Genomic DNA, 27,069 nt, shown 5'->3' on the forward strand with positions numbered 1-27,069 from the left:
CTGATGTGTCTTTCAAGAAGTTCCAGTAATGAGCAATAACATTATCTGTCTCTGCAAAATTTATGCTAATGAATACAATGGACCAGTAAGTTTATCTTAATAAGACAGTGAGCTGAGGTGGGGTGAGGGGATGGGTAGATGGTTTCTGTTCTCAGAGTTAATTCTATCCTCTCTTTCCCAAGATCTGTCTCATACTCAACATCCTTAGTGAAATAGCAAACCTAGTGTTTTGTTGTTGTTATTGTTGTTGTTTTTAAATTTGTATGAACATTGCATCACCTCCAACCTCAAGTCTCTGATGTCTGTTCTAGCTTTCAGTCCATTCAGGAGAATAACATAGTAAAACTATTGTTCACAGAGCCTTCACTGTGTGCTCGGCTACATGTCCAACCCCTCACAGACATTATTTAATTTTCACAAGAGTCTTCTTAAAAATGTGCTATTATTATCCATATTTTATAGATGAGGAAACTATGGCTCAAAGAGGTCAAGACACTTGTCCAAGGTCATGTAGCCAGAAAGAAGAGGCAGAGTCAACAGTTGATCTGAGTTCCACCTGAGTACTCAGCAACAAGAAGGAGCAAAGCACTGACATATACTGTGATGTGTATGAACCTCACAGACGTCAAGCTAAGTGAAAGAAGCCAGATGCAGAAGACTACATATGTATAATTCATTTATATGAAACATCCAGATAGGGCAAATTTAGAGGTAGAAAGCAGATCAGTGGTTCCTAGCCATGGAGGACGGGGTGGGAATTAACTACAAATGGGCATACAATCACTTTTGTCCTTGACAGAAATTGACAGAAGTATTCTAAAACTGGGGTGTAATGGTGGCTGCACAATTGTATAAATTTGCTACAAATTACCTAACTGTATACTTGCAATATGTGAATTTTATGAAAATTCTTCCTCCGTAAAACTGTTAAGAAAAAGTCCAGGCCAGATGCTAGGTTGTGACTCTCTACCAGTGGTTGTTCTAGTTGTTACTTCTAGTTGTTTCTATCAACAAGTGGATGCACGTTCCTTTAGGTGCCTTAGGTGCCATTCCCTAGGGGAAAGGATACAGGTCTTACTGGGTTCTTCTGTCCTCTTCATATAAGCATAGGGAGTGCCTATAAACTCTTTCAACCAATACACATGTGTTGAATACAGTTAATTTTGCCAATGAGAACCTATTTCTAACAGTCAGGAATTTCACTAATGCTAACTATGCATTTTGATTGGCATGTATATAAACCTTACTATGTGAGTTACAGACATACATGATATCACACCACATGTGCTGAAGTCTTAAATTACTGATATAGAAAAATAAACTCAAGTGAACTGCTGAGACACTACGACCACGACCTCTGAAGTAGCAACTGACAGAAGGAAGCTCTCTGCTCTTATTACCTTGCTGTCATCCATCATTTAGTCTGTTCAACTTCCCAACCCAAGGCCAGGATATGTGTGCTATTAAGAATAAAGATATCTGTCCTCAACAGCCATTGGAGGGGCTTTTCTTTTCTATTTAAATATAAAAAATTTGGTGAGGGCGGGGGAAGGATATGAGACTGCAGTTAAGAGAAAGGTCACCCATAAATTCAGATGCACTGAAACTAAGCCAGTGATGGGGAGGGCTGAATAGTTATTGTGTCCCTGGGAGGAGCCAGGAGGAGCTTGTTGTTGATGGGGCTGATTCCTGGCAGAGACAGTTCCGGGGCACCACGTAAATGTGTATTCTTCTCATGAACATTTGTTAACTCTGATTCGTATTGCTTTATCTTTGACAAGGACAGAAATGGACGTATTACTGTGAATGTGTTTCTTGTAACTCTTACAGAGAGATTCGGAATACCAGAAGCTTAACTTACATCGATCCTGGTGCCCTAAAAGAGCTCCCCCTCCTGAAGTTCCTGTAAGTATTAACTTCTACCCCATCCTATCCCCACCCTTTTTTTCTAAAGAGAGTTATAATGCTGTTGCCAGCCAGGAATCTCCCTAGGATGCTGTGGGCCAGAGTCATTTTTGTGGTATATGGCCTGAAACAAATCACATCCTGTGATTTACACCCCAACCTTTCCCATTAGGGAAGGTATCAGGTGAAATGATCCACATTTGAAAAACCTATTTAAAAGTCAGCACATAATGCTGGGACCAAAGACAATCCAAGAGACATGAGGAAGAAAATACCCTTAAATGGAGTGTAACAGAACAAAACAAAACAAAAAACTCTGAGAGGCCATTGGTCAATTTTCTTAGGAAATGGGTACCACAACAATGTTAAAGTGACTGTCACAGAGAAAAGAAAAAGCCACAAAGGGCAAAATCTAATCTCTTGGAGGTTGGGAGGACAAAAATGGAGGAGACCACACTATTGCTTTGCTTTGGTGACACCTTATGAGCTAGATATAACCTATTTGAGAGCAGGGACCACAGCACTTTTTCTCTCTATTGCATCTTTACTGCCTGGCACAGAGCAGGTGCTCAATAAAAAATGTGTTCAATGGATGTGTATGTGTGGCCTCAGGTTCTCTAGGCACCCTCTGGAAGAACCCTTCCCTTCTTCCCTTCTCTCCTGCTCACATGCATTGTAAAAGATTAGAACACAAAAACATTATGAGGGGAAAAAATTAAAATCAACCTTAATCTGAATACTGAGAAATAATCACAATTAAAATATTAGGTTGTTTCCATCTAGGGCTTTCAAATAAAAGTGTATATCCATATATATTTTATGAATTAGGTCTTTAAAGATGAATTGAAGTCATCCAGGAAAAGGAGGGGGAGAGGTAGAAGAAAAATACAGGTAGATGGACTAGCATGATAAAGACACAGAGGTATGGAAACATGTGTCTCATGTGGGACCTAAAAATAGTTCAGTATTGAAGAGGTGGGAGTGGGAGATGCAGAGAGAATAGAGGAGAATAGCGATGGAAGATGTGGCTGGAGGCGTATCTGGGGAGTAATAAAAACTTATGGGACAAGGCAATCACTCCTGTATGGATCTTGAGTTTCAATCAATCAATAATTCTTTGATACGATGATCCCTCAGTATGTGCAGAACTCTGCAGGGAACATATAGGATAATAAAACATTGTCCTTAAGCTTCAAGAAGCTTACAATCTAGTTGGGAACATATTGTTCCCAACATATGCCAGTTCCCATAAATGGAATCAAAAAATTTCTCTCCTACTGGAAAATAATGGTAGGTGATAAATGAGAGGTACAACATTATTTGGGGTCCAGGAAATTTGAGGGCACGTCAAAAAGGAGATGGACTTGTTTGGGGTTTTGAAGAAACGAGAGATCCTGGTTCCTAATCTGGCATTTCCAGCCCCAATACATGATCCTCCCTTAACTCCAGAGCCTTCTTCCCTCCACACTCTTCCACATGAACCTCTATTGCAATTGACTAGTCTGTTTGTTGTTTGTTTACTGCTCTTCACATGTTCTATATGGAATCTGAACTCTCTCCTTTGTTATCTGGAATATCCCATTTGCTCTTTCTGAGACCTCGGCCTCCTGTTTTCTTTTCAAATCTTATGCCTTCCCCTCTAAAAGGAGTCAGGTCAGGGGCACCTGGGTGGCTCAGTAGGTTGAGCATCCAACTTGATTACACCTCAGGTCATGATCTCGTGATCATGAGATCGAGCCCCACATCAGGCTCTGCACTGAGCGTGGAGTCTGCTTGGGATTCTCTCTTCTCCTCTCTCTCTCTGCCCCTCCCTTACTTGCTCATGACTACACATACCCTCTCTTTCTGTCTCTGTTTCTCTGTCTCTCTAAATAAATAAATAAATAAATAAACAGAAAATAAAATAAAATAAAATAAAATAAAATAAAATAAAATAAAATGAGTCAGGTCAGAATTTGCCTAAGAAAGTATATCAATGGAATAAGAGTTTTTTCTCTGCTGGAAGACTTCCTTTAAAACTTTCTTGGTAGTTACCTAAGTCTCACCCCATGCCATGCCACACTTGTCAAAAAAAATCTATTTCCACTACCTACATTGTAGTAGCTGCAACAAATATTAAATTAACCAAATCTGAGAGGCATCAGGAGCCTGAGAGTTGCTGTATTAGTACTGTTTTATGTACATCTTTTAATCTTGACATTTTTCCCTGATGACACAAACTTTGGAGAGTGAAGACATTATCATTGATTGATCGTATTCCTTGTCTAGACATATTTTCTAAATAGTACTGCTGCCATGGTATTCCCAGGTGACTTTCATGGAAAAATCATTCTTGGCAAAATAATGAACACAATATAATGTGGAGTTCTAAAGAGGAAGCCTGGCTTGGAGCTGGGTATTATATTGTCTTTCTACCCCATCCTCCCCCTATTCCACTGCCTTTCCCATAATGTCCTCCAATTAAAACAGGGAAATATCACACACACACACACACACACACACACACACACAGAAACCTGAATTCCTATTTCTAGGAATCCTACTTGGATTCCTTGGAAAGAATCCTCATACTCCTCTAAACAGAAGAAAATGTATTAACCCTAGTGGACCGAATTAGATTCTTGTACCTTGAGGGAACAACATCCCATTCAAGGTTTAGGACTTGCCTACAGTCACTCAGGTATTGAAAGAAAGAGTTAGGATTTGATTCTAGTATGACTTCAGAACCCATGCTATTACACTATTCTGCTTCCTATGTGTTGATTTTCTTACCTTATTTCTGTTCTCTTCTTCTCTTTCATGCGCTTTAGTGGCATTTTCAACACTGGACTTGGAGTATTCCCTGACCTGACCAAAGTTTATTCTACTGATGTATTCTTTATACTGTAAGTATGCACACATGCAATATTTGGCAGTATTTTGTCACCAACAAGAAGTAGGATGCAGTCATAAGGGTTGGTTAAAACCGAGTGAAGCAATTGTCTCAAGGGGAAGAGATCAGCTGTTACAAACGCACTGGTGGGTGAAGCAAGGCAGGGACTGAGAAATGACCATTGGGTTTAGTAATATGGCACTTTGGTGACTCTGACAACAGCAGTTCCACAGGAGCTCCAGGATGAAGTCTGGTTGGAGTTGGCTCAAGAAAGAGTCAGAAGGAAACAAAAAAAAAGAAAGAAAGAAAAAGAGTCAGAAGGGAAGAGTTAGAGACAGTGACCATCAACTCTTTTGAGAAGTTTTACTCTTAAAAAAGAGTGGTAGTTAGAGGATATTGGGTCAGGAGAAAAGGCTTCTTTTTGTTGTTGTTGTTGTTGTTTGATGGGACAAATTATGGCATGCGTGTTTGCTGATGTGATTATTGAATGGAAGGGAAATTTGATGATAATGATGATACTTTATTTTCCACATAGTTTTTAATAGCTTTTCAAACACTTTCCCAGGCATTATGTTTACTTCTCTCAACCACCTTATAAGGTATAAATGGAAGTTATAATTTTTTCCATTCTACAAATGAAGAAACTGAGGAATTGAGAATCTAAGTGATTTTGTCTGAGAGGAGTCCCAAGGAGTAGTAACTAGGGGTGTTAAAACTGCTTCCTGTGATTTTTGATTGGTGGCCATGTGCCCTTTTCCAAAACCTGTGACACAGTCAAGTGTCTTACCTACTTGTATAGAAGTAAAAGGACTTATGCAGTTACAGATTGAGTCTGCGCTACAGGAAAATGTGGAGTGATAGGATCTGAACTCTCAGGATTTTGCTAGAAAAAAATGACCACACTCCTTTGCTGCAGAAGAGCTCAGTTCAAAATGTAGGCAGTCTTCTTGCAACTAGACTGGCACACAAATGTTCTCCGGAAGCATCTGCTGGCAGTGTTTTGCAAGTAGAAGACGCTCTGTAATATTCATGAAAAGAAATTCATTGATCTCCTTCTACCAACCCTTCTTATAGGTTCCATACACTTAGAAAACTCTAGTTACTCTGGACAAAGTATTGGTCGCAGATTTACAAGAATACTCTAGATCCACCTGCTCCCCTTGCAAATGAGGATTAAGTCGGGGACCTCAGCCCACACTCAAAATGCACTTGCTTCCTGCACGTTTGGGGCTGTGACTGCGTGTCCACCTGGGACAGCTCTCACCACCTCACTGGACCTCTAGCCACTAGCAGCTAAGAAATGTCAATGAAAATTAAAAAGAAACAAGATTAAACTAAATTGTGTCAGGTTATTTATTTGAGAGCATAGGTAGAGCAAGAGCCCAGCTCCAGAAGGAAAGCATTTTTTTTTTTTACCAAGTGTTTTTTTTCCCCCTCTTTTGCAGTGAAATTACAGACAACCCTTACATGACGTCCATCCCTGCGAATGCTTTTCAGGGACTGTGCAATGAAACCTTGACACTGTGAGTAATGCCAGTTCTACTTCTACCAAAATGCAATTTTTATTTGGACCACTGTCGTATTTTCATAGCCCATCCAAGAAATATACTATAGGATGTGCTGTATCATCTACTAAAGTAGTTAAGAGGATTGCCTTATGGTATGGTACTCAGCAGATGACAAAATGGTTTAGGTAACAAGACAAGTATTCTCCTGTACAAATGGTCAGCATGATTTATCTGCAGAAGACCATTTAGGTTTTATAAACCACATGGCCTTTGTGGCAACTGAAAAAGGTAGCCATACACAATACATAAACTAGTGAGTCTGTCTGTTCCAATAAAATTTTATTTACAAAAACAAGTACTGGACCAGATTTGACCTGCATACCTTATAATATAACTGTATTCTAGTATCCATATTGTGTAGAGGAAGAACCTGGGCTTAGAGCACATTGAACTCTTCCAAGGTCACTGAGTTCGAAAATGATGCCACTAAGGGCTTCTCATCCTCTCTGTACTCACATTCAACTTGGTCATCACAACTATTATGAAACTCCTATAAAGCCATATTGAATAGAAAACAGTATTGTTCTATATCATTACTTTTCCAGAGTTTGAATGGGTTCTGCTCTTTAGATAAAGGAGAAGTTTATTAGAGAAATTTATAAAATGTTCTAATAAGTCTAATAGAAGTATAAAAGTTAATTCTCCAAACTGGTAGGAAATTCCCCTCTTTCATGAAATTAGCCACAAAATAAAATTGAGGTTGTCCAAAGGATCCCTTGTCTCTAGCTTCAATACCACTGTCCAAGCTCAGGCCTGGTGGTGTTTTTGCCTGGATTGTCACCCAGCTCCCTTTCTCTGGTCACACTACAGTCCAGGGGTTCTTTATTATATATAAATTTGTTTGGGTTATTCCCCAGCACAATTGATCCAAGCCTCCCCTGCCATTCTTGTAAGGGGCTGCTTCCAAGCCATTCTAAGTCTATCAATCTAGGCCCTCTGAAGCTATCTCAACCTCTGGGACTCTATTCACAGTGGAACATTTCAGTTCATCCTTCTCGAAACAAGGAGAGAGCTCTCTTGAAAAGAGACTCGTTCTTGGCCACCATTTCATCTGACAAAACAGCAAAGACCTGGAGTCTTAGCCTGCTCAGTCCCAAACCCCAAGGCCATTTGTCTCCTCTGTAAAGGTTTCCATTGTACCACTTACCACTCATTGTATGTAAACTACTTTCTCAGTTTCTTTACAGAAGGTTACCTTCAGCTTTTGGCATTTTTTTTCCTAAGGACCTCATATCCCAAGCAGCCCTCTCAAGTAAAAGCTGCTGGTTGTCCCACTGAGCACAGGCCCCAGTAGGTGTTTAACAAACATCCAAATAAGGGAATCTCATGCTTCCTGCAATCTAGTGGTGGGGATGGCATGAGTTGCCCACTATCTTTTCAGATGATTATTTTTACATTCCTGAAAAAGAATGTTCTTGCTTCTTTGAAGCTCATGCTCAAAAAAGTATGAAAGGGTATGAGTCCAACAGCAGAATTTATATGCATATTCCTGTTAGGATAGAGTTTCAGAGTTTGCAATCCTTTTTTTTTCTTTTTCACTATTTTTCCTTCCTTCACTTTTTTCCCTTTTTAAGGCCTGTTTGTCCAGTAAGAGTTTTATTTAATCTCTGAAATGTAATTCCAACAAAGAATATTTTCATTGTCTAGGAATCTCAGTAAAGTTTGGGAGAACAGAAATCTCAAACTCACGATTCTCACATATAATATAAAAGAACTCTAGTTCAGAAAAAATTATCAGAGCTTTCTTCAGCCTCTGTGCCTAGCACCTCTGTGCATTGCAATCCTCACCCAGGACACATTAGTAGCTGGAATTAAACTCATTGTATGATTATTTAAAACTAATCAAAAATAAAAACAAAGATTAGTCTCAGTTCTCCACAACTACATAGGATAAATGCCAGTTTTCAGGGTATCCCTTTTAACACGGTCATGTCCTAAGTGTCTCTCACCAATAAACATATAGCTATTTGATCCTCCCAGCAACGTTTTGGTTAGGTATTAATATCATATTTCTTACAGATAAGAAAGCTGAGGACAATAGAGGTTGAGAAATTCTCAGGATCACATATGATGAAGTGACAGAGCCAGATAAAATTCCAAGTGAAGAGTCTCTTGCATGCTTCATAGCGTGTCACCAGAGTTAACAGGTGGTGGGTACAAAGGTTTTCAGAATTCCCCTACAACTGTCACTAGTTGTACTTGACTGTGGTCATGGCTGCCTTCTCTTTCTGGATGCCAATAGCCCCCATGCATCCCCCTGGAGACCAGAGCTCCCATGGCTAGGGCTCCTTTTCCTTTGGGTACTTAGGAAGAATCACTTCCTGAGGACAGAAATCCTGACTCCCGGCAGCTCCGCCTCAATGTGGCCTTGGCAAGTCACCCCCACCTCTCAGTAACTTGAGTAGTACATAGAGGAGATGACACTTCAGTCCAGTCCCAGGGATCACCGCACAAAGTAGCTAGTCACGGAAACATAGCAACCACTTAAAACATCAAAATTTCCACAAAAGAGAATGCTCTACCTGTTTTCTTAGATTTGTCTTTGAAGTTCGATTTGATTCAGCCCGCAACCATTAAGCATTTAACCTATGATAAGCCCTGAGGACAAAAATGTGGATAAAACACAAATGTGAAGTGGCATTTTAAATAGGAAAATATAAAGCTTATGCATTCAGATGAATAGTATCTTTTAAAATTGACCTCTTAAGAAACTGAAGTTATTCCTCCATTACTGACATTGAATTAACTGTTACCTGAAACTCTTCTTTTTTGAGTATAGGTAAAACATTTAAAAATCAATCTTTTTTTTCCCATCCCCCATGATTGATAGGGGGTGGGTGATGGGCGTTGAGGAAGGCACCTGTTGGGATGAGCGCTGGGTGTTGTATGGAAACCAATTTGACAATAAATTTCATATTTAAAAAATAAAAAGTAATAAAAATGAAAAAAATAAAACAAAATAAATCCTTAATCGTGGCAAATCTTTGCTCTTCCAACTAAATCCACTTCTGAGAAACAGTTTGAAGTTACTGGGAGATGTGTGGAAAATGGGGATTCACCCTGGGAGATATTACTCTATGTTCCAAGCAAGACATACTGTAAAGTTTTCTTGTGGGACCTGAGAACCTTCATGCACATTTCTGATACCACAGAACTGAAGCCCAACCCTCATCTCTTATGGGTCACTGATTTCTCCTCTCTCTGTTGATTGTAGGAAACTATACAACAATGGCTTTACTTCAATCCAAGGACATGCTTTCAATGGCACAAAGCTGGATGCTGTGTAAGTCAAGGGTAATCATGGAAACCACTGTTTTCCTTCACATTCCCACACCCATTCAATGGGGAATCATCCCATGGGTCACAATTCTGTTAGAGATAGGTTCTACCAGAGCATTCCTCAAACCCAGAGTTAGCATGACCAAAACGTGGAGATGGTGTTAAATAACTTAGCAAGAGGCAGCTTTAGTATATACTTACAATGACTCCAATTCTAAATCCCAAAGTTTTATCCTTGATAAAATGGAGAACGATGGTCTCATCTTCAGTTTCCTTGAGAGCTTGTTTGGAGGTTCTAGCAGGATTGTGCAGCTACTTATAAACCCTTGACTGAAGAACAGTGCTTCTCTACAGGGGCAGGTTGTCCTCTTCGACCAAGTGCACAGCTTCAGGAGGGATGCACATGGAGTGGTGAGAGAGGAGGGGGCACACCTGCCTAGCCAGCCAGATCAATGGACTCAACCCTGGTGATCAATGGGGTGACAGATGTCACAGCCAGATCGCCCTCACATCTCAGTTTTCTTGTAGGGGTGTGTGTGTGTGTGTGTGTGTGTGTGTGTAAACATTCATCTATATGTACATGAAGTAAAAGGTGTCTTTAATTGAGTCCAAAGCTGTTCAGAAAGTAAGGTTTATCTTTTTTGTGTTTTCTAGCACTTTTCCAAAAGGTTTAGTTTATATTTGATTCACTCAAAAATAGCTGAAAAGACATATCCAACTTTTGCCTGCCCCCAAAATAAATAATGCTTAGAACAGGATGTTGACCAAAAGATAGCCATCGAACTGGGGTTCTGTCTTTGTTGTACTTTTCTGTCAGATCTTTAGGGCCCCCAGTATCGACACCAGAATATATGTTGTATCTAAGAGCTTGTGGACTGGCTCAGCCCTACTAATTTGTGTTTTAACTTAATATCTAATAAATGATAAAATAGCTTTAGTAGAGTCTCCTTCCCACGGTGTCGTGGACGAATTAACTTGTAGGGCCTTCCTACTACCAAACCACTAGATCATACATTTAAAAAGATTATATTTTATGTCATAGCTCCAAGAGAGGGAAAAGAAACCAGGAGCTGAAGCCAAAGTGGTGGGTGCTTACAGAAGGTGAACATTCCTAGGGATGGCTGCCAAGATCAGTGGTGCCAAGATACTAGGCTTTAGTACAGTGAGAAGGCAGGGTAGTGAGGTAAATCAGAGACTTCTAGATTAAGCCAGAGAACCTGGACCAGAGCTGGAGTGGTACCACCCTAGGAGTACCTTCTGATTCCAGCAGAAATAAATGCAAACCTCGACAGAAGGAAAAAACCAGTGCAGGCCCCCTAGATTTTTTAAAGATCAAGATCAATCAGATATGTATGAGCTCACAGTCAAAAATCACATATAGGAGGGAGCGCCTGTGTGGCTCAGTCAAACGTTTGACTCTTGAGATCAGCTCACATCATGATCTCATGGTTGTGAGATCGAGCCCTGTGCAGGGCTCTGTGTGGAAAGCGTGGAGCCTGCTTGGGATTCTCCCTCCGTCTCTCTCTCTCTCTCTCTCTCTCTGCCTTTCCCCTGCTTTCACGACTCTCTCTCTCTCTCAAAATAAATAAATAAACATTTTTTTTAAAATCACACATAGAAGAAAGAAAACCCCCCATGGTAAGAGTCAGCTGGAACAACAAACAACAGATTTTTGTTTGTTTAATAACATATCGCTGAGTATTTTTTCAACAATTTTCTTCAATTCTAGAACTTCTATCTACTTTTTTAAAAAATTTGCCTGCTTATTTAAAAAAAATTTTTTTAATGTTTGTTTATTTTTGAGAGTGGAGAGAGAGACACAGTGTGAGAGGGGGAGGGTCAGAGAGAGAGAGAGGGAGACACAGAATCTGAAGCAGGCTCCAGGCTTTGAACTGTCAGCACAGAGCCCAACACGGGACTTGAACTCACGGACCGTGAGATGACCTGAACTGAAGACGGACAACCAACCGACTGAGTCACCCAGGTGCCCCTGCCTGCTCATTTTTGGCAGTCTTACTTCTTACTCATTTTTGTGATTCCATCTTTTTTTCTCTTTAAACATTTCATATGTAGTTATTTTATATTCAGGGAGTGATTGTCACAAAACCTGAAGGCCTATGGTTCTAGATCTGTTCCTATACAGTGCTTCTCAAACTTTACTGAACACGTAAACCATCTGGGGGATCTTGTTAAAATGCAGAATCTGATTAAGTAGATCTGGGGTGGCCCCAGGACTCTGCATGTCTAACAAGCTCGCAGGTCATGATGCTGCTGCTGATGCGTGGACCACACTCAAGCAGGGGAAGGTGGATGACCTACAGAATCATGTGCAGGGGCCCTGGATGCAAACAAGCAGACAAATAACACACATGCAGATTAAGTGGTCTTGTTCTGACTTAGGAGTTAAGTGGTTAATTCTGGTAGGATTCCATCTTTAAAGAATAAATTCTAATAGGTTTTGAAGTCATTAAACCCCAGCATGGCCTTATGAGTTCCATTTGAAGTGGGGGTTCACTCTTTGCCAGGCTTTTGGTTTTCTCATGATCTTTATCAGATAGAGATTAGAGGGGCACCTGGGTGGCTCATTTGGTTAAGCGTCAGACTCTTGATTTCAGCTATGGTCATGATTTCACAGTTCATGAAATCAAGCCCCACGTCAGGCTCTGTACTGACAGTGTGGAGCCTGCTTGGGATTCTCTCTCTCTCCCTCTATCTCTCTTCCCACCCACCCCCCACTTGTGCCCTCTCTCTCTCTCTCTTTCTCTCTCTCTCTGCCTCTGTTGCAAATAAATAAACTTAAAAAATAGAGATTAGAGTACTTTTCTCTAAACTGTCTCATTAAGGTTTTAGTCATTTTAAAAATACACAAATAGAAGACTGAAAAGACTCAATAGAGTAACATGAAAACTTATACATCAATTTTATTTACAGTATTGGAAAGACCCTACTTCTGTCTTAACTTTATCATACAAATCTTACATAATCCTTCATTTATTTTTCAACGTATTTATTAAGACCTACAATGAGCCAGGTACTGTGCTATTCACAGGTGACACAAAGATGGAGAAGAGAAATGTGCTCCCTGCCTACACTGAGCATGCGTTCTTAGTGGCGTCAACTTGAGGGCAGCAGTACTAAGGGTCAAAGTACAGTAGGGAGAAATGAGCCATATCTAAAATATCCACTTCAGATTGAAAATAACTAAACACTGGGGTGCCCGGGTGGCTCAGTCAGTTAAGCATCCAATGTCAGCTCAGGTCATGATCTCTTTGTGAATTTGAGCCCCACATTGAGCTCACTGCTGTCAGCACAGACCCTGATTTGGATCCTCTGTTCCCTTTCCTCTCTGCCCCTCCCTCCCTCCCTCTCTCTCTCAAAAATAAACATTAAAAAAAAAGAAAATAACTAAACACTAAATATTCAATAACATTGGCCTCCTTACTTGGAGATATAAGCATGATTTTCCCTAGATTTATCAAGTTTTTTTTTTAATTATTAGCATTCAACTTCAATATTATGTGAATCTAAGCAAATATTTTCCTCCTTGATTCAACTATTCCTAGAAAGCTGTGGCCTTAAGGGAAATAATTTTCCCAATTCAAATTTTCTGTGAATAAAGCAGAGAATTGGGACTTCTTAAAATAATTAAGACAATTTGAGATGCCTAGGGTATAAAGATATCAGAAGACTGTCACACAACCATGCTAGACAGCAGGTGCATTAAGATGTTAGCATTAAGGCAACAGAGCCACATTAGTAAGGGCAGGGGTGGGGACAGTGAAGAAACGTTCAACCAGGGAGACCAAAGGTGGTCGTAAGGCTCCTGAATTCAGTGTGTCTGACTGGCTCTTTTCTGAACCAAAACCGCTTTTTCAGAATGCTAGATGAGATTAAAAAAACCCAGAACCCAACCTCAGGTATAGAGTCATTTGTTTGTAAAAATTTTATTTGTTACAAGCAAAAGATTTTAAAGCCCATGATTAGGAGCTGTGCTTTAAATTATCTGTTCCTTTATCCTGCTATATGTAGTCATTGACAGGTATCACTCTCCATCACTCTCATTTTTTAAAAAATTTTTTTAGTGTTTATTTATATCTAAGAGAGAGACAGAGACAGAGCACAAGCAGGTGAGGGGCAGAGAGAGAGGGAGACACAGAATCCAAAGCAGGCTCTAGGCTCCAAGTTGTCAGCACAGAGCCCAATGCAGGGCTTGAACCCATGAACTGTGAGATCATGACTTGAGCCGAAGTCAGACGCTCAACCAACTGAGCCACTCAGGCACCCCTCAGCTATCATTTTTTAAGCACAGAGATGTGGGGTGTAAAATTCAGCCTTTAGGGCTACACAGCATAGTTCTTAATACTGGCCAAAAACTGAAATCACCTGAAGAGATTTGGAAGCGCAGATGCCTAGGTTTTACCACACATTCTGGTGTAATTGGTTTGGGTGTAGCCAGGGCATGGCCATTAAAAAATCTCCCTATGTGAGTCCGGTGTAAAGCAAGAATCAAGAACCGTGGCTGCAGAGTATGTTATTATGTCTTTTTGTCCAACAGTCACAGTTGCGTATGAAGAGAATGAAGCCCAAAGTGAACAAACACGTGATTTTTTTTTTTAACATGGCTTTTTAAATTTGGTAAAGCTAGCTGGTGGAGCCAAACCAAAGCCAGGACCTGGATCCCCTTGTTCAAGACTCTTTTTCCTGTGCCCTCCTGGGATTCATATTTGCTGACCTAGCAGCCACGACCAAGGCTTGGACAGGCAACTCCTCTGGCTACTGTGGTTTGTTACTTAGCCCAGGAAAATGGGCTAAGAACACTTCTTAGCTCAGTCTATTACAGGCACAAAATACAGAAGCTAAAATATCTTGCAGCTAAGAAGAGTGCACTTGGGAGAGAAAAGAGGCCACTCAAGACTCAAGAAATAACCTGTAGAAGTTTCAGAAGAGACTCACCCCAAGCAATGGTGTCATTCTTCAGTGAGAACCTGGCTTTACCAATGCAGCAAGGTCACCAATTCAGCGAACTTCAAAATGAGGTCTGAGTGGGAGACACCTTGATGAAAAAAGGCTGGCTGATAAAATGTTATTAAATTCAAAGGACTGGGATTGAAGTTAGGCCATGTATGTTGACCATTTTGCTTCAATACATCTCATGCTTACTCATAAATGGCCTTTTGGTCACGTTGGAGAACTCCACAAAGACTTAAAGAGATTTCCAAAGTGAATCTTCTGTAATCTGGAGACTGTTGTGCTACATGACTCTCAGCGTAAGTGTAGCAGCATATTATTTTATAGCTTCGGTCATCAAATCAGCTGCAGAATATCACAGGAATTTAGAGACATTTTCTATTGAAAAGATGGAAACACTAACAAGGGGGCAATAATTTCTATCCCAGATTCTCCCCAGCTCTTGTGTCATTTTCCAAACTACATTCCTTGAATTTTTTTTCCATGGTAAATTAATGGATGTTACTTTTATTTTATTTTTTTATTGTTTTTATTTTAGAGAGAGAGCACGCAACTGGGAGAGAGGGGCAAAGGGAGAGAGAGAAAATCTTAAGCAGCCTCCATGCTCAGTTTGAAGCCCAATGCAGGGCTCAATCCCACAACCCTGTGATCATGACCTGGGCTGAAATCAAGAGTCTGTCACTCAACCGACTGAGCCACCCAGGCACCCCATGGATGTTATTTTTAAAAAGCTATTCATACCCTTATAAATTTCAACAAAGTGTAATGGCGGACTTCTTGGGTCTTTTACTAGGACAAGCTGAATTATTGGTATCCAAGAGAGGAAGGCAGTATGCAGAGCTTCCCAGGGAGCTCTTGGTTCCAGAAGCCTCTCTCTGGATTGGTGTTCCACAGAACACTTTTGGGGAAATGCTACTCAAGAAGAATCTTTTGATATGTAACTTTGTTGAGCAGCAGATAAATTTAACAAGGTCTATTTTAGAGGCAGTCTATGGAGAATCTAAGAGCCAGTAGAGTTTCAGATCATCTGATGATCTTCTGAAGTTAAACCTATGAAGAGGCTATGTAAGAAGACTCTCTCTACTTTCTCACCATCTTTCTCCTCTGACCATGTCCTGGGTTCTACAAGAGGCCTGGCTAATGGCAGAGAATTATAAAGTTGAGGGAAATGGATTTCATTTCACGGTTCCCTGAATTATAGTCTTTTGTACTCACTGTAACTATGCCTTTAAACATAGGAAAGAAATCAGTGCACCATTTTCACCATACTTTCTTGACATTTTTATGTGAAATGTTAAAGGTTTGGGGGAGGATTTAACTAACGTGGGAAATATTTAAATGAGAATCGTTTGTTTATTGACTTTTAGAAATCTAGATCAGAGATCAGCAAACATTTTTGGAAAGGGCCAGATGAATATTTCGGGCTTTGTGGGCCATATGATCTCAGTCGCAGCTACTCAACTCTGCCATTATAGTGTAACAGCAGCCACATACAGTACATTAAAAAAAAAAAATGAGCCTGTGTTCCAATAAAACTTTATTTACAAAAACAGGTGGCAGGCAAGATTTGACCAGATGGTCGTAGTCTGTGGACCTCTGCTCTAGATGAGGGTACTCGGTGAGGATGACTGTGTGATAAAATATATAGTCTTCCAATTCCTGGTAAAGGTCAAAGGCAAGTATGGGATAAAGAGAAGTATCTGGACAAAAATATTTTAGGATTTGAAAGTTCAGATCCAATCATAATAGAAAACAAAGATCTTTCTTTCCAATTAGTATTTTGAATCCAAATTTGAAATTCCGTTATAAAACAATGTTCTATCTATTCATCATTCTACCCTCAGTTTCTGATTCCTGGCTCATGGAAACTTATTTTTTTTTTCAGAGTTAAGCACTTCAGTGAAAGGTATCATATAAATACAAGGTAAAATCAAGATGATGTTGGGGCTAAGGCGGTTTGGGAACTACAGGAAGATAAGAGTTGAGCTGCAGATGGAGAAAACAGAGGTCAAGTTTCCATAGTAATAATGAAATAGTATTCACTTTGTGATTTTAACATAGGGCTGTTGCTTCTGGTCTCAATGCTAACTGTGATTTTAAACTAATGTGAACACATCAATATCCTACTATTATTCTATTTGTGTACAAACATTACACTTAGCATGTTAGCAAATTGCTAAATTCTCCAGAAGTATGTTTGTGTATCTTTAGGTTCTAATTTAAATAATGTGTCATCGTCTGAAAGAACAATGATTCCCCATCATCTGCCTTGTGTCAATTTACTGAAATTAGCAGACTTAACTTCATTTAGACCTTTTTTTAGTGGAACCAAAGAATGCAATTGCAGCCAAGTTGGACAAATTTCACATTAAGAACAAGCACAGATGCTTCAGCTGTAGTTGGGTAAAAGTTCTGAAAATCATGGCAGATGTGTAAAAGCACTTGGTCCTGTGATTTCATATGGAACCAAGCACACTGTCATCACTCAGATGTGAAATTAATGATAATACAAGCATCCCTTGCTCAGCAGAAGTTGAACTGCTCCCAGTTGTAAATTAAGCCACACATTCATTCTTTGGAACCTCTTTTCCATCCTCTCTTTCACACAATCTGGCATAGGGATATGTTACTTAATGTCTGATTCTCGGTGTTGTATTTTCTATTGTCAAACTCAAGTAACTAGCTACTATCTGACAGTAAACATTTGGGCAAGAAAAAAAAATACCATGTTGATCTGCTAAGAACATACTGAACAGCTAGTCATTATGAACAGAGAAGTCAACACAATTCATGTGCTAATGAGCCTCACACATTAGTTGATTAGACACAAAACACCACAGTTTGGAGCACTGGGACAAGATGACAATAGAGAAGATTATGGGATTAAGCAGGCTATTATTTCCCATGGAGTATTTGAATGGCTTGTAAGATATGCTCTAAGGCTGGCTTTTACCTCTGTCTATTGAAACCTTGAGCATTTTCTCACCTGTTACTGTTTATAGACAGATCTGATTTCTGCTACCAAAAGGATTTCCATGGAGCAATGAGGGCTGGGCAGGGGTTCCCTTTAATTTTTCCAAATAACCAACGCATAGATGGAGAAACATGGTTCCTTACAGAAGTATTCCCATGAGTCTCACAACATAAACAGGTGCCAGCCCAAATTTCCCCTAAAGGGACTATGGAAATGCAGGCTGAAATTCCATCTTGGAGCTGAAATATATCCAAAATTACCCACAGAGCAAAGCTCCACAGCAGCCACAACTTTCCTTGCCACAGTGTCAACCTCCTCCCTCTGACATAGGTCACTTCCTCACCTAAACATAATATATAGGGCACCTCTAGCTAGGAGTTACCCAGCAACTGGACATTCATTTATTCATCCATCAAGTTTTTACTGAATGGCTGTTATGTGCCAAGGATAAGTCCAATGAACAAGGATGTGAGCTATAATATTGTATCTTCCATGCTAAGTTCATCAATTGGATATTCTTCCCCAACTCATTCCTGACCATCCTCATTTTTCTGACTACATTGTTCCTTAACTGTGAGATACACATCATAAGCAGTGTAAAGCATTGAACACACCCGTAGTAGTGTCTGTATCATTTCTAAAGGAAATGTTAGTTCTTTTCCCATAAGCCCTTCATAGTATTTGTATTTAGAAATCCTGGATTTCAAGAAGTCTTTCCTTTCAGCTCTGACTCAAAGACTTTATACTGTCTATTAAGCTCATTTATGTCAACCATATCCTTGCAAAAGGATATCCTTGCAAAAATGATCACATACCCCATCCCTGTAAAGGATGTAAGTAAAGCTTACTCATGTAGCCTACCAAGGTTTGTGATTGATTTATCCAAGGTTGTTTATAGAATGTGGATTCTAGGAGAATCAGCCTAAATCATGGTGAAGGCATCAGTCTAACCAGACTGACATTCTCAGGTAACATTATGTGATAAATGAGGATGATAAAAACAAAACAAAACAAAACAACAACAAAAAAAAACCACTTTCCTCTTGGATATTAAGGGTTTTAAAAATCTATGTCCCCATCCCATCCTCTTAGCTTCAAATGGAAAGTGGGATCAGCAATCTGAACCCAAGGTAAAAAGCTTCACGGAATTATCACAATCTGTGATAATAAGGAAGCCCCTCGAAACACCTACACATGGACTAATATTTTCATTTTTTAAATCTTTATTTATTTTTGAGGGAGAGACAGAGTGTGAATAGGGGAGGAGCAGAGAGAGAGAGGGAGATACAGAATCTGAAACAGGCTCCAGGCTCTGAGCTGTCAGCACAGAACCCGACACAGGGCTCAAACCCATGAGCAGTGAGATCATGACCTGAGCCAAAGTCAGACGCTTACCGGCTAAGCCACCCAGGCGCCCCTAATAGTTTCATTTTTGAGCAAGCACCTAATTAACTCTAAGAGATAAAGTGCCCAACAACCCTGCTGGTGTTAGAGAACACAGCCTCCCCCAAGACTCAGTTCATCTCCGTTCAAGCTGGCTGCACCCTCTCTCCATCCTTTCTCTCCTCCTGGACTCTGGCTGGCTTTCCCAGTTTGAAATCTTCTGCGGCGTTTCTGGTAAACTGCAATGCTTATCAACCAGTCTCCTTATCCTTGGGGGCGTATTGAATATCAGATGAAAACACTACAGAATTGGACAAGCAATTATTTAGTTTTACAATAATTTCTAATGATTAGAGCAAGCCGATTTTCACTTGTAGCAGTCTGCAATGAAGAGGAAAAACTGAGATGAGCTCACCGATCCTCACATGAGTCTGGGAACGGAATGTGATCTGCAAGTTGCAGGGTCCAAAGAATACAAAAAGAGATGCCAGCCAGTGCAGCACTCCACTTAGTTGTCTTTTTACAAAATCATGCTGTTCAGGGTCTTCTCTCCGATTGTTTCTCCAAGATGGTTCTTGCCTGCTCTAGCTATCACTGACCAAAGGAATTCCATGGACATGGAGGGTTGAGGGACAGTCATACAGTGACCACATGAAGCCTGTTATTGACAGCCTTACATGACAGCCATTTAACCAGAAGACACACGTGACTGCTGCCACATCTTAATCGGGTCTTTGTGTGTGTGTGTGTGTGTGTGTGTGTGTGTATGAGATTAATTGAACCCCTCCATTTCAGACTTAACAATGTCCTAGAAGCTTAGGATTTTCTCAGTCACTGCCTGAAAAGCCATGTCCTGCCCATACCCTGTGGCATTTGTAAACCAGCTGTCACTGCCATCAAGAAAGTCACGTGGCCACCACACCATATGCTGAGTCTTCTTTCATTCTGGATTATTTTTTCCTTAAAGCAATCTCATGTGTCACTAAAAGTTGAACTTCACCCACCTCACTGCTTTTGAAGAGAGCTACATTGATTTTTTTAAATTTTTTAATGTTTATTATTTTGAGAGAGAGAAAGAGAGACAGAGTCTGAGTTGGGGAGGGGCAGAGAGAGAGGGAGACACAGAATCAGAAGCAGGCTCCAGGCTCCAGCTGGTCAGCACAGAGCCTGACAAGGGGCTCAAATCCATGAATTGTGAGATCGCAACCTGAGCCAAAGTTGTATGCTTAACCAACTGAGCCACACAGGCACCCCAATTTTGTTTTTATTCACTCATTTACACATTCATTGTCTGTAATCTTATCTATATAACCTGCCCCACCCCAACAAACACGATTGTCAGAGATAATACGTGCCACCTAATTAAATTTTAATTTCAGATAAACTACAACTTTTTAGTATAGGAATGTTTCAAAAGTTACATGGGGAATACTTATGCTAAAAGTTATTCATTGTTTATCTGGGCATCTTGTATTTTTACTTGCTAAACCAGGCAACCCTGCCCCAAAGAAATTCACCACCTTCACCATGGTCATTCCCTTCCTGATTTAAAATATTTTTAATGTTTATTTTTTGAGAGAGATACAGAAAGAGAGAAACGGTGTGCAAGCAGGAGAGGGGCAGAGAGAGAGGGAGACACAGAATCCGAAGCAGGCTCCAGGTTCTGAGCTGTCAGCACAGAGCCTGACACAGGGCTGGAACTCATGAACTGTGATATCATGACCTGAGCCAAAGTCAGATGCTCAACTGACTGAGCCACCCAGGGACCCCTCCCTTCCTGATTTAAGCCCAGGCTTCAGAAGCAAATGGGAATATTGACCAATATTGAGAAAATTTAAATCAGTTGGTATTGAAGTGGATTGAAAACTACAGTCACCACTGATCAGGTACAGGCATACCTCATTTTACCACGCTTCCCTTTATTGTGAGTCACAGATATTGCATTTTACAAATTGAAGGTTTGAATCAACCCTGCATCAAGCAAACTCTACTGGTGCCATTTTTCAACAGCATTTGCTCATTTTGTGTCTGTCACATTTTGGTAATTATCACAATATTTCAAACTTGTTTATTATTATTATATTTAAATTGCTGCAATCTCATGATAAACTTTGAATGGATGAGGAGTTGCTCCTTATGGATGAGGAAAGAAAGTGGTTTCTTGAGTTGGAATCCACACCTGGAGAAGATGCTGTGAAGATTGTTCAAATGATAACTCAAGGATTTAGATTATGACATAAATTTAGTTGAGGCAGGGTTTGAGAAGATTGACCCCAACTTTGAAAGACGTTCTGTGGATAAAATGCTATCACACAGCATCACATGCTACAGAGAAATAATTCTTGAAGAGAAGAGTCAATCAATGCAGCAAACTTCGCTGTTGTCCTAAGAAATTGCCATATTCACTCTGACCTTCAGCAGCCTCCACCCCGATCAGTCAGCAGCCATCATCATCAAGGCAAGTCCTCCACCAACAAAGAGATTACAACTTGCTTAAGTTCAGGTGACCGTTAGCATTTTTTAGCAACAAAGTGTTCAATTAAGATATTTACATTGGGTTTTTAGACATGATGCTATTGTACAATTAAAAGTCTGCAATATGGTCTAAACACAACTTTTATATGCAATGGGAAACCAAAAAATCACTTGACTCACTTTATTGTGGTGGTCTGGAACCAAATCTGCAGCATCTCTGAGGTATGCCTGTAAATAAGGAATGAGACAATTTTTATAAAATCTAGATATGCAAACTGGATCCTGAACATGCTCACTTTCAAAGACTTCTGCCGCAATTAATATGTATAAATCTTGCACCACTAAAACCTAGAATGTTTTGAGTGCTTAAGCCAGAAGAAGGTAAGGTGTTTTCCAAATTCTTAGAAACCAGTTAATAGCTAGGGAAACCATGCTCACATTTTATTTTGGAATTTGCGTCAATTCGCTTAACCTCACCTAATTCATTCTCTCCCTCCCTCTCTCTCTCTTTCTCTCTCTCTAGTTACCTGAACAAGAATAAGTACTTGACAGCTATTGACCAAGATGCATTTGGAGGAGTATACAGTGGACCAACCTTGCTGTGAGTAAGACATACAGAAGAATATGTCGGTCTTTATTTTATTTTATTTTATTTAGAATAAAGGACAGTCACCAAGAGAAGTGGCTGATGTTTACGGTAGGCCATGTTGTCTTGGCTAAAGACATCCGCAGTAGTCTTCCACCCAGCTGTATAGGCTACTGCTTGGAAGAAAGTTCTTGTTCTTTGACACTCAGAAGGCCACTCCACCGTACCATCCGGATGCCTCATTAGGAAGCCACCTTGGTTGGACATTCGTGGAGGCCCCCAGTGCAAAAAAAAACAGGCATCTTTGAGCAGGTGCTGTTTGCAAAATTCCGAGACACAAGGTCTACAAACAGGTGGCAGGCACTCTGTGCAGAGAAAATTGTGTGTGAATGTGCATTGCACAATGCTTGGCATGAAGAAGGAAGAGTATAAATTGTCTGACTCCTATCTAGTAAAATTTACAATCACTGGAAAAGATGAGACATAATTATTTTTAAAAACAGCAGTTTAGAATCTCACCATTGAACATCTGGTCCAGTCCTTGCCAAAGCAGAACACAGCGCCCCAGGAGAAGGCACAAGGCAATCCATTAGAGGCAAGGATAAATATTAGAGGTTCTATTTATATTTAAGATTTTAAAACTAAGGGGGCACCTGGGTGGGTCAGTTCATTAAGGATCTGACTTTGGCTCAGGTCATGATCTCACAGTTCATGGGTTCGAGCCCCACGTGAGGCTCTGTGCTGACAGCTCAGAACCTGGAGCCTGCTTCAAATTGTGGGTCTCCCTCTCTCTCTGCCCCTCCCCGCTCACACTCTGTCTCTCTCTTTCTTTCTCAAAAATAAACATTAAGAAATGTTTTTAAATAAGGACAAATTAAGTTTTGGTACTATACACACAGATGACTGCAGCCCCTCAGGTGTCAGGTAGGGAATGGACACATTCCCAGGGAACAGTGGGTGATCCACAGTCTTGAGTACTTAACATCGTCACTCTTTCACTTCTAACAATTATACTTCCTTTTTAGATTGAATGCACCTAGTTAAGTGAATTTATGACCTTATTTTCTTTCTTTTTTAAATTAATGTTTTATTTTTATTTTTGAGAGAGAGAGAGAGAAAGAGCACGTGAGCAATGGAGGGGCAGGGAGAAGGGGACAGAAGATCTGAAGTGAGCTCTGTGCTGACAACAGACAGCCCAACTGGGGGCTCAAACTCATGAGTGTGAGGCCATGACCTGAGCTGAAGTTGGACGCTCAATGGGCTGAGCCACCCAGGTGCCCACATGGCCTTATTTTCTTAACACATAGGTGCCATATGAGAGGGCAGAGTGACCCTAAAACTCTACTATACCACATGGGGATTCATTGTTAACTGATGGCAAAGTACTTAAAAGCATTATACATTTTTCTTTCTACAAAAAGTCAAGTGAAAAAAAATGTGCTGGCCTTTTATGTGATTTTTTTTAACCTGGAAGATACTTTTAAAAGATGACTTTATAGGGACTCCAGGGTGGCTCAGTCCATTGAGCCACCTCTTGATTTTGGCTCAAATCATGATCTCACAGTTTGTGGGATCGAGCCCTCTGTCGGGATCTGATCTGACAGTGAGGAACCTGCTTTGGATTCTCTCCTTCCGTCTCTCTCTGCCCTTCCCCCACTTGTTCTCTCCCTCTCCCTCTCTCTCTCTCTCTCTCAAAATAAAAAAAATAAACATTAAAAAAAAGACAACTTTATAACTGCTCCTTCAAGGGGCACCTAGGTGGCTTAGTTGGTTAAGCATCCAACTTTGGCTCAGGTCATGATCTCACAGTTCATGGGTTTGAGCCCCGAGTCGGGCTCTGTGCTGACAGCTTAGAGCCTGGAGCCTGCTTCAGATTTCTGTGTCTCCCTCTTTCTTTGCCCCTCCCCTGCTCATGCTCTGTCTCTTTCTTTCTCTCAAAAAAGTAAAAACATTTTTTCAAAAATTTTAAAGAATTATAACTGCTCCTTCAAGATAAAGGTGATATTTCACTAATGAATGTTGTTTCTCTGAAGAAATTTGTGCTTTGGAAATGGCCTTTAGAAACAGGTATTTAAAAACATTTCCAAGTTATGTAATCTTCCTGATGAGAATGGTGAATATCACTTATGAAAATTATGTTTGTTAAAACCAGAAATTGAATTTTATCCTTTTTAAAAATATTTCAAATCAATAATTACAATGGTCTTAAAATCCACATATATAAAATATGAAAATTACACATGCATAGGTTAGTGTGCAAAAACAACTGATGGACATCCGAGAATATGAATTTCAATAAAAAACATGTATTTAGTTCCTGAATTGGATTGAGAGTTGAGAATCTTAACTTAGTGAGTACTGCCTTAGTCCATGGCAGGCCCATGCCTGCCTTAGTCCCATGCCTGCCTTAGTCCATGGGGAACCATCTGTCTTTGTGAGGTGACTTTTTCACTGACAGCCACTTAAACCTAAACTGAAACAGAAGCAGACCTCTGAATAGCTATATCAGAAAGGGTTAAACAGCAATTTTCAAAATTAGTGAAGTATATTTAATTACAGTGCTTTCACTTTAGTGAAATTTTTTTAAAAGATTACTCATTTATTTTCTTCTTATCCTTTTAAAATGTATGTTTAGGGGCGCCTGGGTGGCGCAGTCGGTTAAGCGTCCGACTTCAGCCAGGTCACGATCTCGCGGTCCGTGAGTTCGAGCCCCGCGTCGGGCTCTGGGCTGATGGCTCAGAGCCTGGAGCCTGTTTCCGATTCTGTGTCTCCCTCTCTCTCTGCCCCTTGCCCGTTCATGCTCTGTCTCTCTCTGTCCCAAAAATAAATAAACGTTGAAAAAAAAAATTTTAAATGTATGTTTAGTGTGTTTTATAGTGTATATAACATGGTATTACAGTAATATGTGCATGGAGATCATAAATGTACACAGGTTAAAGGCACATACTCAAACAGTTTTTGCATGTGAATATGTGACCTTGGAAGAATTTAAAGACCAATGATGTAGACTACGACCACTCATATTGGGGCCACTACAAGGTGAATGGCTAGCCCCAGAATGTACATCAAAATACAGCTTCCTTTATGGAGAGAATCTTCCCATAAAAGCAAAGTTGCCCCAACTGAACAGTGTGCTTCATGAAGTCATTGGCTTGCCTTACAGTACAAGCTTCTTACATTTGTCAAGGACTCATAAGAAACAGTTGGCCAGTGGGCACCAAGCTTTGAGTAGCACTAGTCTAGATGACAAGAGCCTCCAAATCTCCCTTTGCCTTCTATCTCAGTCCCTCTCAATTCCGTCTTCCCCAAACCTGTGTGTGTTAAAATGCAAATCGGATCTTAACACCAATTCTGGTCTCCTGTACCCCTCAGGATAAAGACCTTGGTGTGGCACACAAGGCTCCGTGATAATCTTCAGCTTTGTCTCTCACACCACTATACACCCCTGACCTATGATCTGTCTGTATTAGCTCTCCTAATACTCCAACCTACTTAGATGGCTATGTTAAACTCTTTCTTCGTTCTGCTTGGAAAACCCTACCACAACCTCATCTATCTGATTAGCACCTACTACCATTTTATCTTTCAACCAAAAACCTCCTCCTCACTGAAGTCGTTCTTGACCCTTATTCTCCTTAGGGAAAGATAACCATTTCTTCTTCTGTACTCTAGCCCCTCTATGTATGCATCTCAAAGCAACAGTAGTATGTTTCTGTCTATCTCTCCAAGAGCTCCTAGAGGGCAGGGTTATGCCTGTCTTGTTTCTACAGTTCTACTTCGTTTTACAATGCCTAAAACATAGTACTAGCTTTAAAAATGTTAGCAAAATTAATACGGTATGCAATAAATACTTGAATCACACTTCTGTAAATGCTGTAGCCTTTAAATAGCAGTCACATTTTAAAGATATTTCAGTACTTTGTCCTTAAGGGAGAGTGTCCATTTATACTTCTTTCTTTTTTTTTTTTTTTCAACGTTTATTTATTTTTGGGACAGAAAGAGACAGAGCATGAACGGGGGAGGGGCAGAGAGAGAGGGAGACACAGAATCGGAAACAGGCTCTAGGCTCTGAGCCAGCAGCCCAGAGCCCGACGCGGGGCTCGAACTCACAGACTGCGAGATCGTGACCTGGCTGAAGTCGGACGCTTAACCGACTGCGCCACCCAGGCGCCCCTATACTTCTTTCTAAGTGGTAAATTAATGTATCTATTTGTTTCTGTTGCTTAAAAGTTGTTTCGATAGTATTGGCAAGATTTTTTTTTTTCAAGACTCTCTGGCCAAGTTAAGAACAGCTGTGCAACTACTTGACAATGCAATTCCTGCTTCTGGACACAGGCCAGGTTGTGAAAAGTGAGCTAGATTAGGAGCGAGGCCTGGACTTGACTCCTGCTTTCATCACTAATTGTGAGACCCATGTCTCAGTGATCTTATTTGTCAAAGCAGAGTTACTAAAAGTAGTGAAGCTTAAGTAAGAAAATAAACTAAAAGCACTTTGTATATGCTTCACGAATGTTAAGCATTGTGATTACCTTCGCTTCTTCCTGCCTCTTGATACTTCATTATTCTTACCTTTCTAAGCCTTTGTGCTCACTCCTTCTTAATCTTTCTCACTAGAGATCACTGCCCCCAGTATTTCAGTCCCGACCTCTGGCTCTTTCTCTTCTCTGTCTCTCCTTTGGTTAAATCACTTGTTCTCAAATATTATGACAATATGAGAGAAATTTTCTAATTTCAGGTTTTTCAGAACTTAGCTCTGATTTAGTTATCTCACTTGCCTGAAATTTCTACTCCTTCCCTGTCATTCTGACCCATTTGCATCAGTTCTATTAAATTCTTCCTAATCAACCTCTGAAAATGTAAACATTTATTGATCATAGGCTAAGTTCAGGACTCTTCGTTAGGAGCTTTTGATGGGGGGGGGGGGGGGTCCTATTTTGACAGGTGGTCAGGGAAAGCCTCTTTGAGAAGGTAACATTTGGGAAAAAATATGACAGTCATAAAGGAACAAGGCATGTGACTACCAGAAAGAAAAGCATTCTAGACAAAGTGCAAAGACCCC

The 27,069-nt window shown here is 40.3% G+C and overlaps 1 protein-coding gene across 1 annotated transcript in view; it reads left to right on the forward strand.

The window, feature by feature from the left end:
- Window positions 1-27,069, forward strand: part of TSHR (thyroid stimulating hormone receptor) — a 159,175-nt gene that overhangs the window by 110,619 nt on the left and 21,487 nt on the right. The window contains exons 4-8 of the mRNA XM_030319715.1: window positions 1,831-1,905; window positions 4,716-4,790; window positions 6,223-6,300; window positions 9,560-9,628; window positions 21,948-22,025. Coding sequence (XP_030175575.1) covers window positions 1,831-1,905; window positions 4,716-4,790; window positions 6,223-6,300; window positions 9,560-9,628; window positions 21,948-22,025 — 375 coding nt within the window. The remainder of the gene's footprint in view (window positions 1-1,830; window positions 1,906-4,715; window positions 4,791-6,222; window positions 6,301-9,559; window positions 9,629-21,947; window positions 22,026-27,069) is intronic.

The sequence above is a fragment of the Lynx canadensis genome, chromosome B3 (assembly GCF_007474595.2).
Source record: "Lynx canadensis isolate LIC74 chromosome B3, mLynCan4.pri.v2, whole genome shotgun sequence".
Classification (NCBI taxonomy): Eukaryota; Metazoa; Chordata; class Mammalia; order Carnivora; family Felidae; genus Lynx; species Lynx canadensis.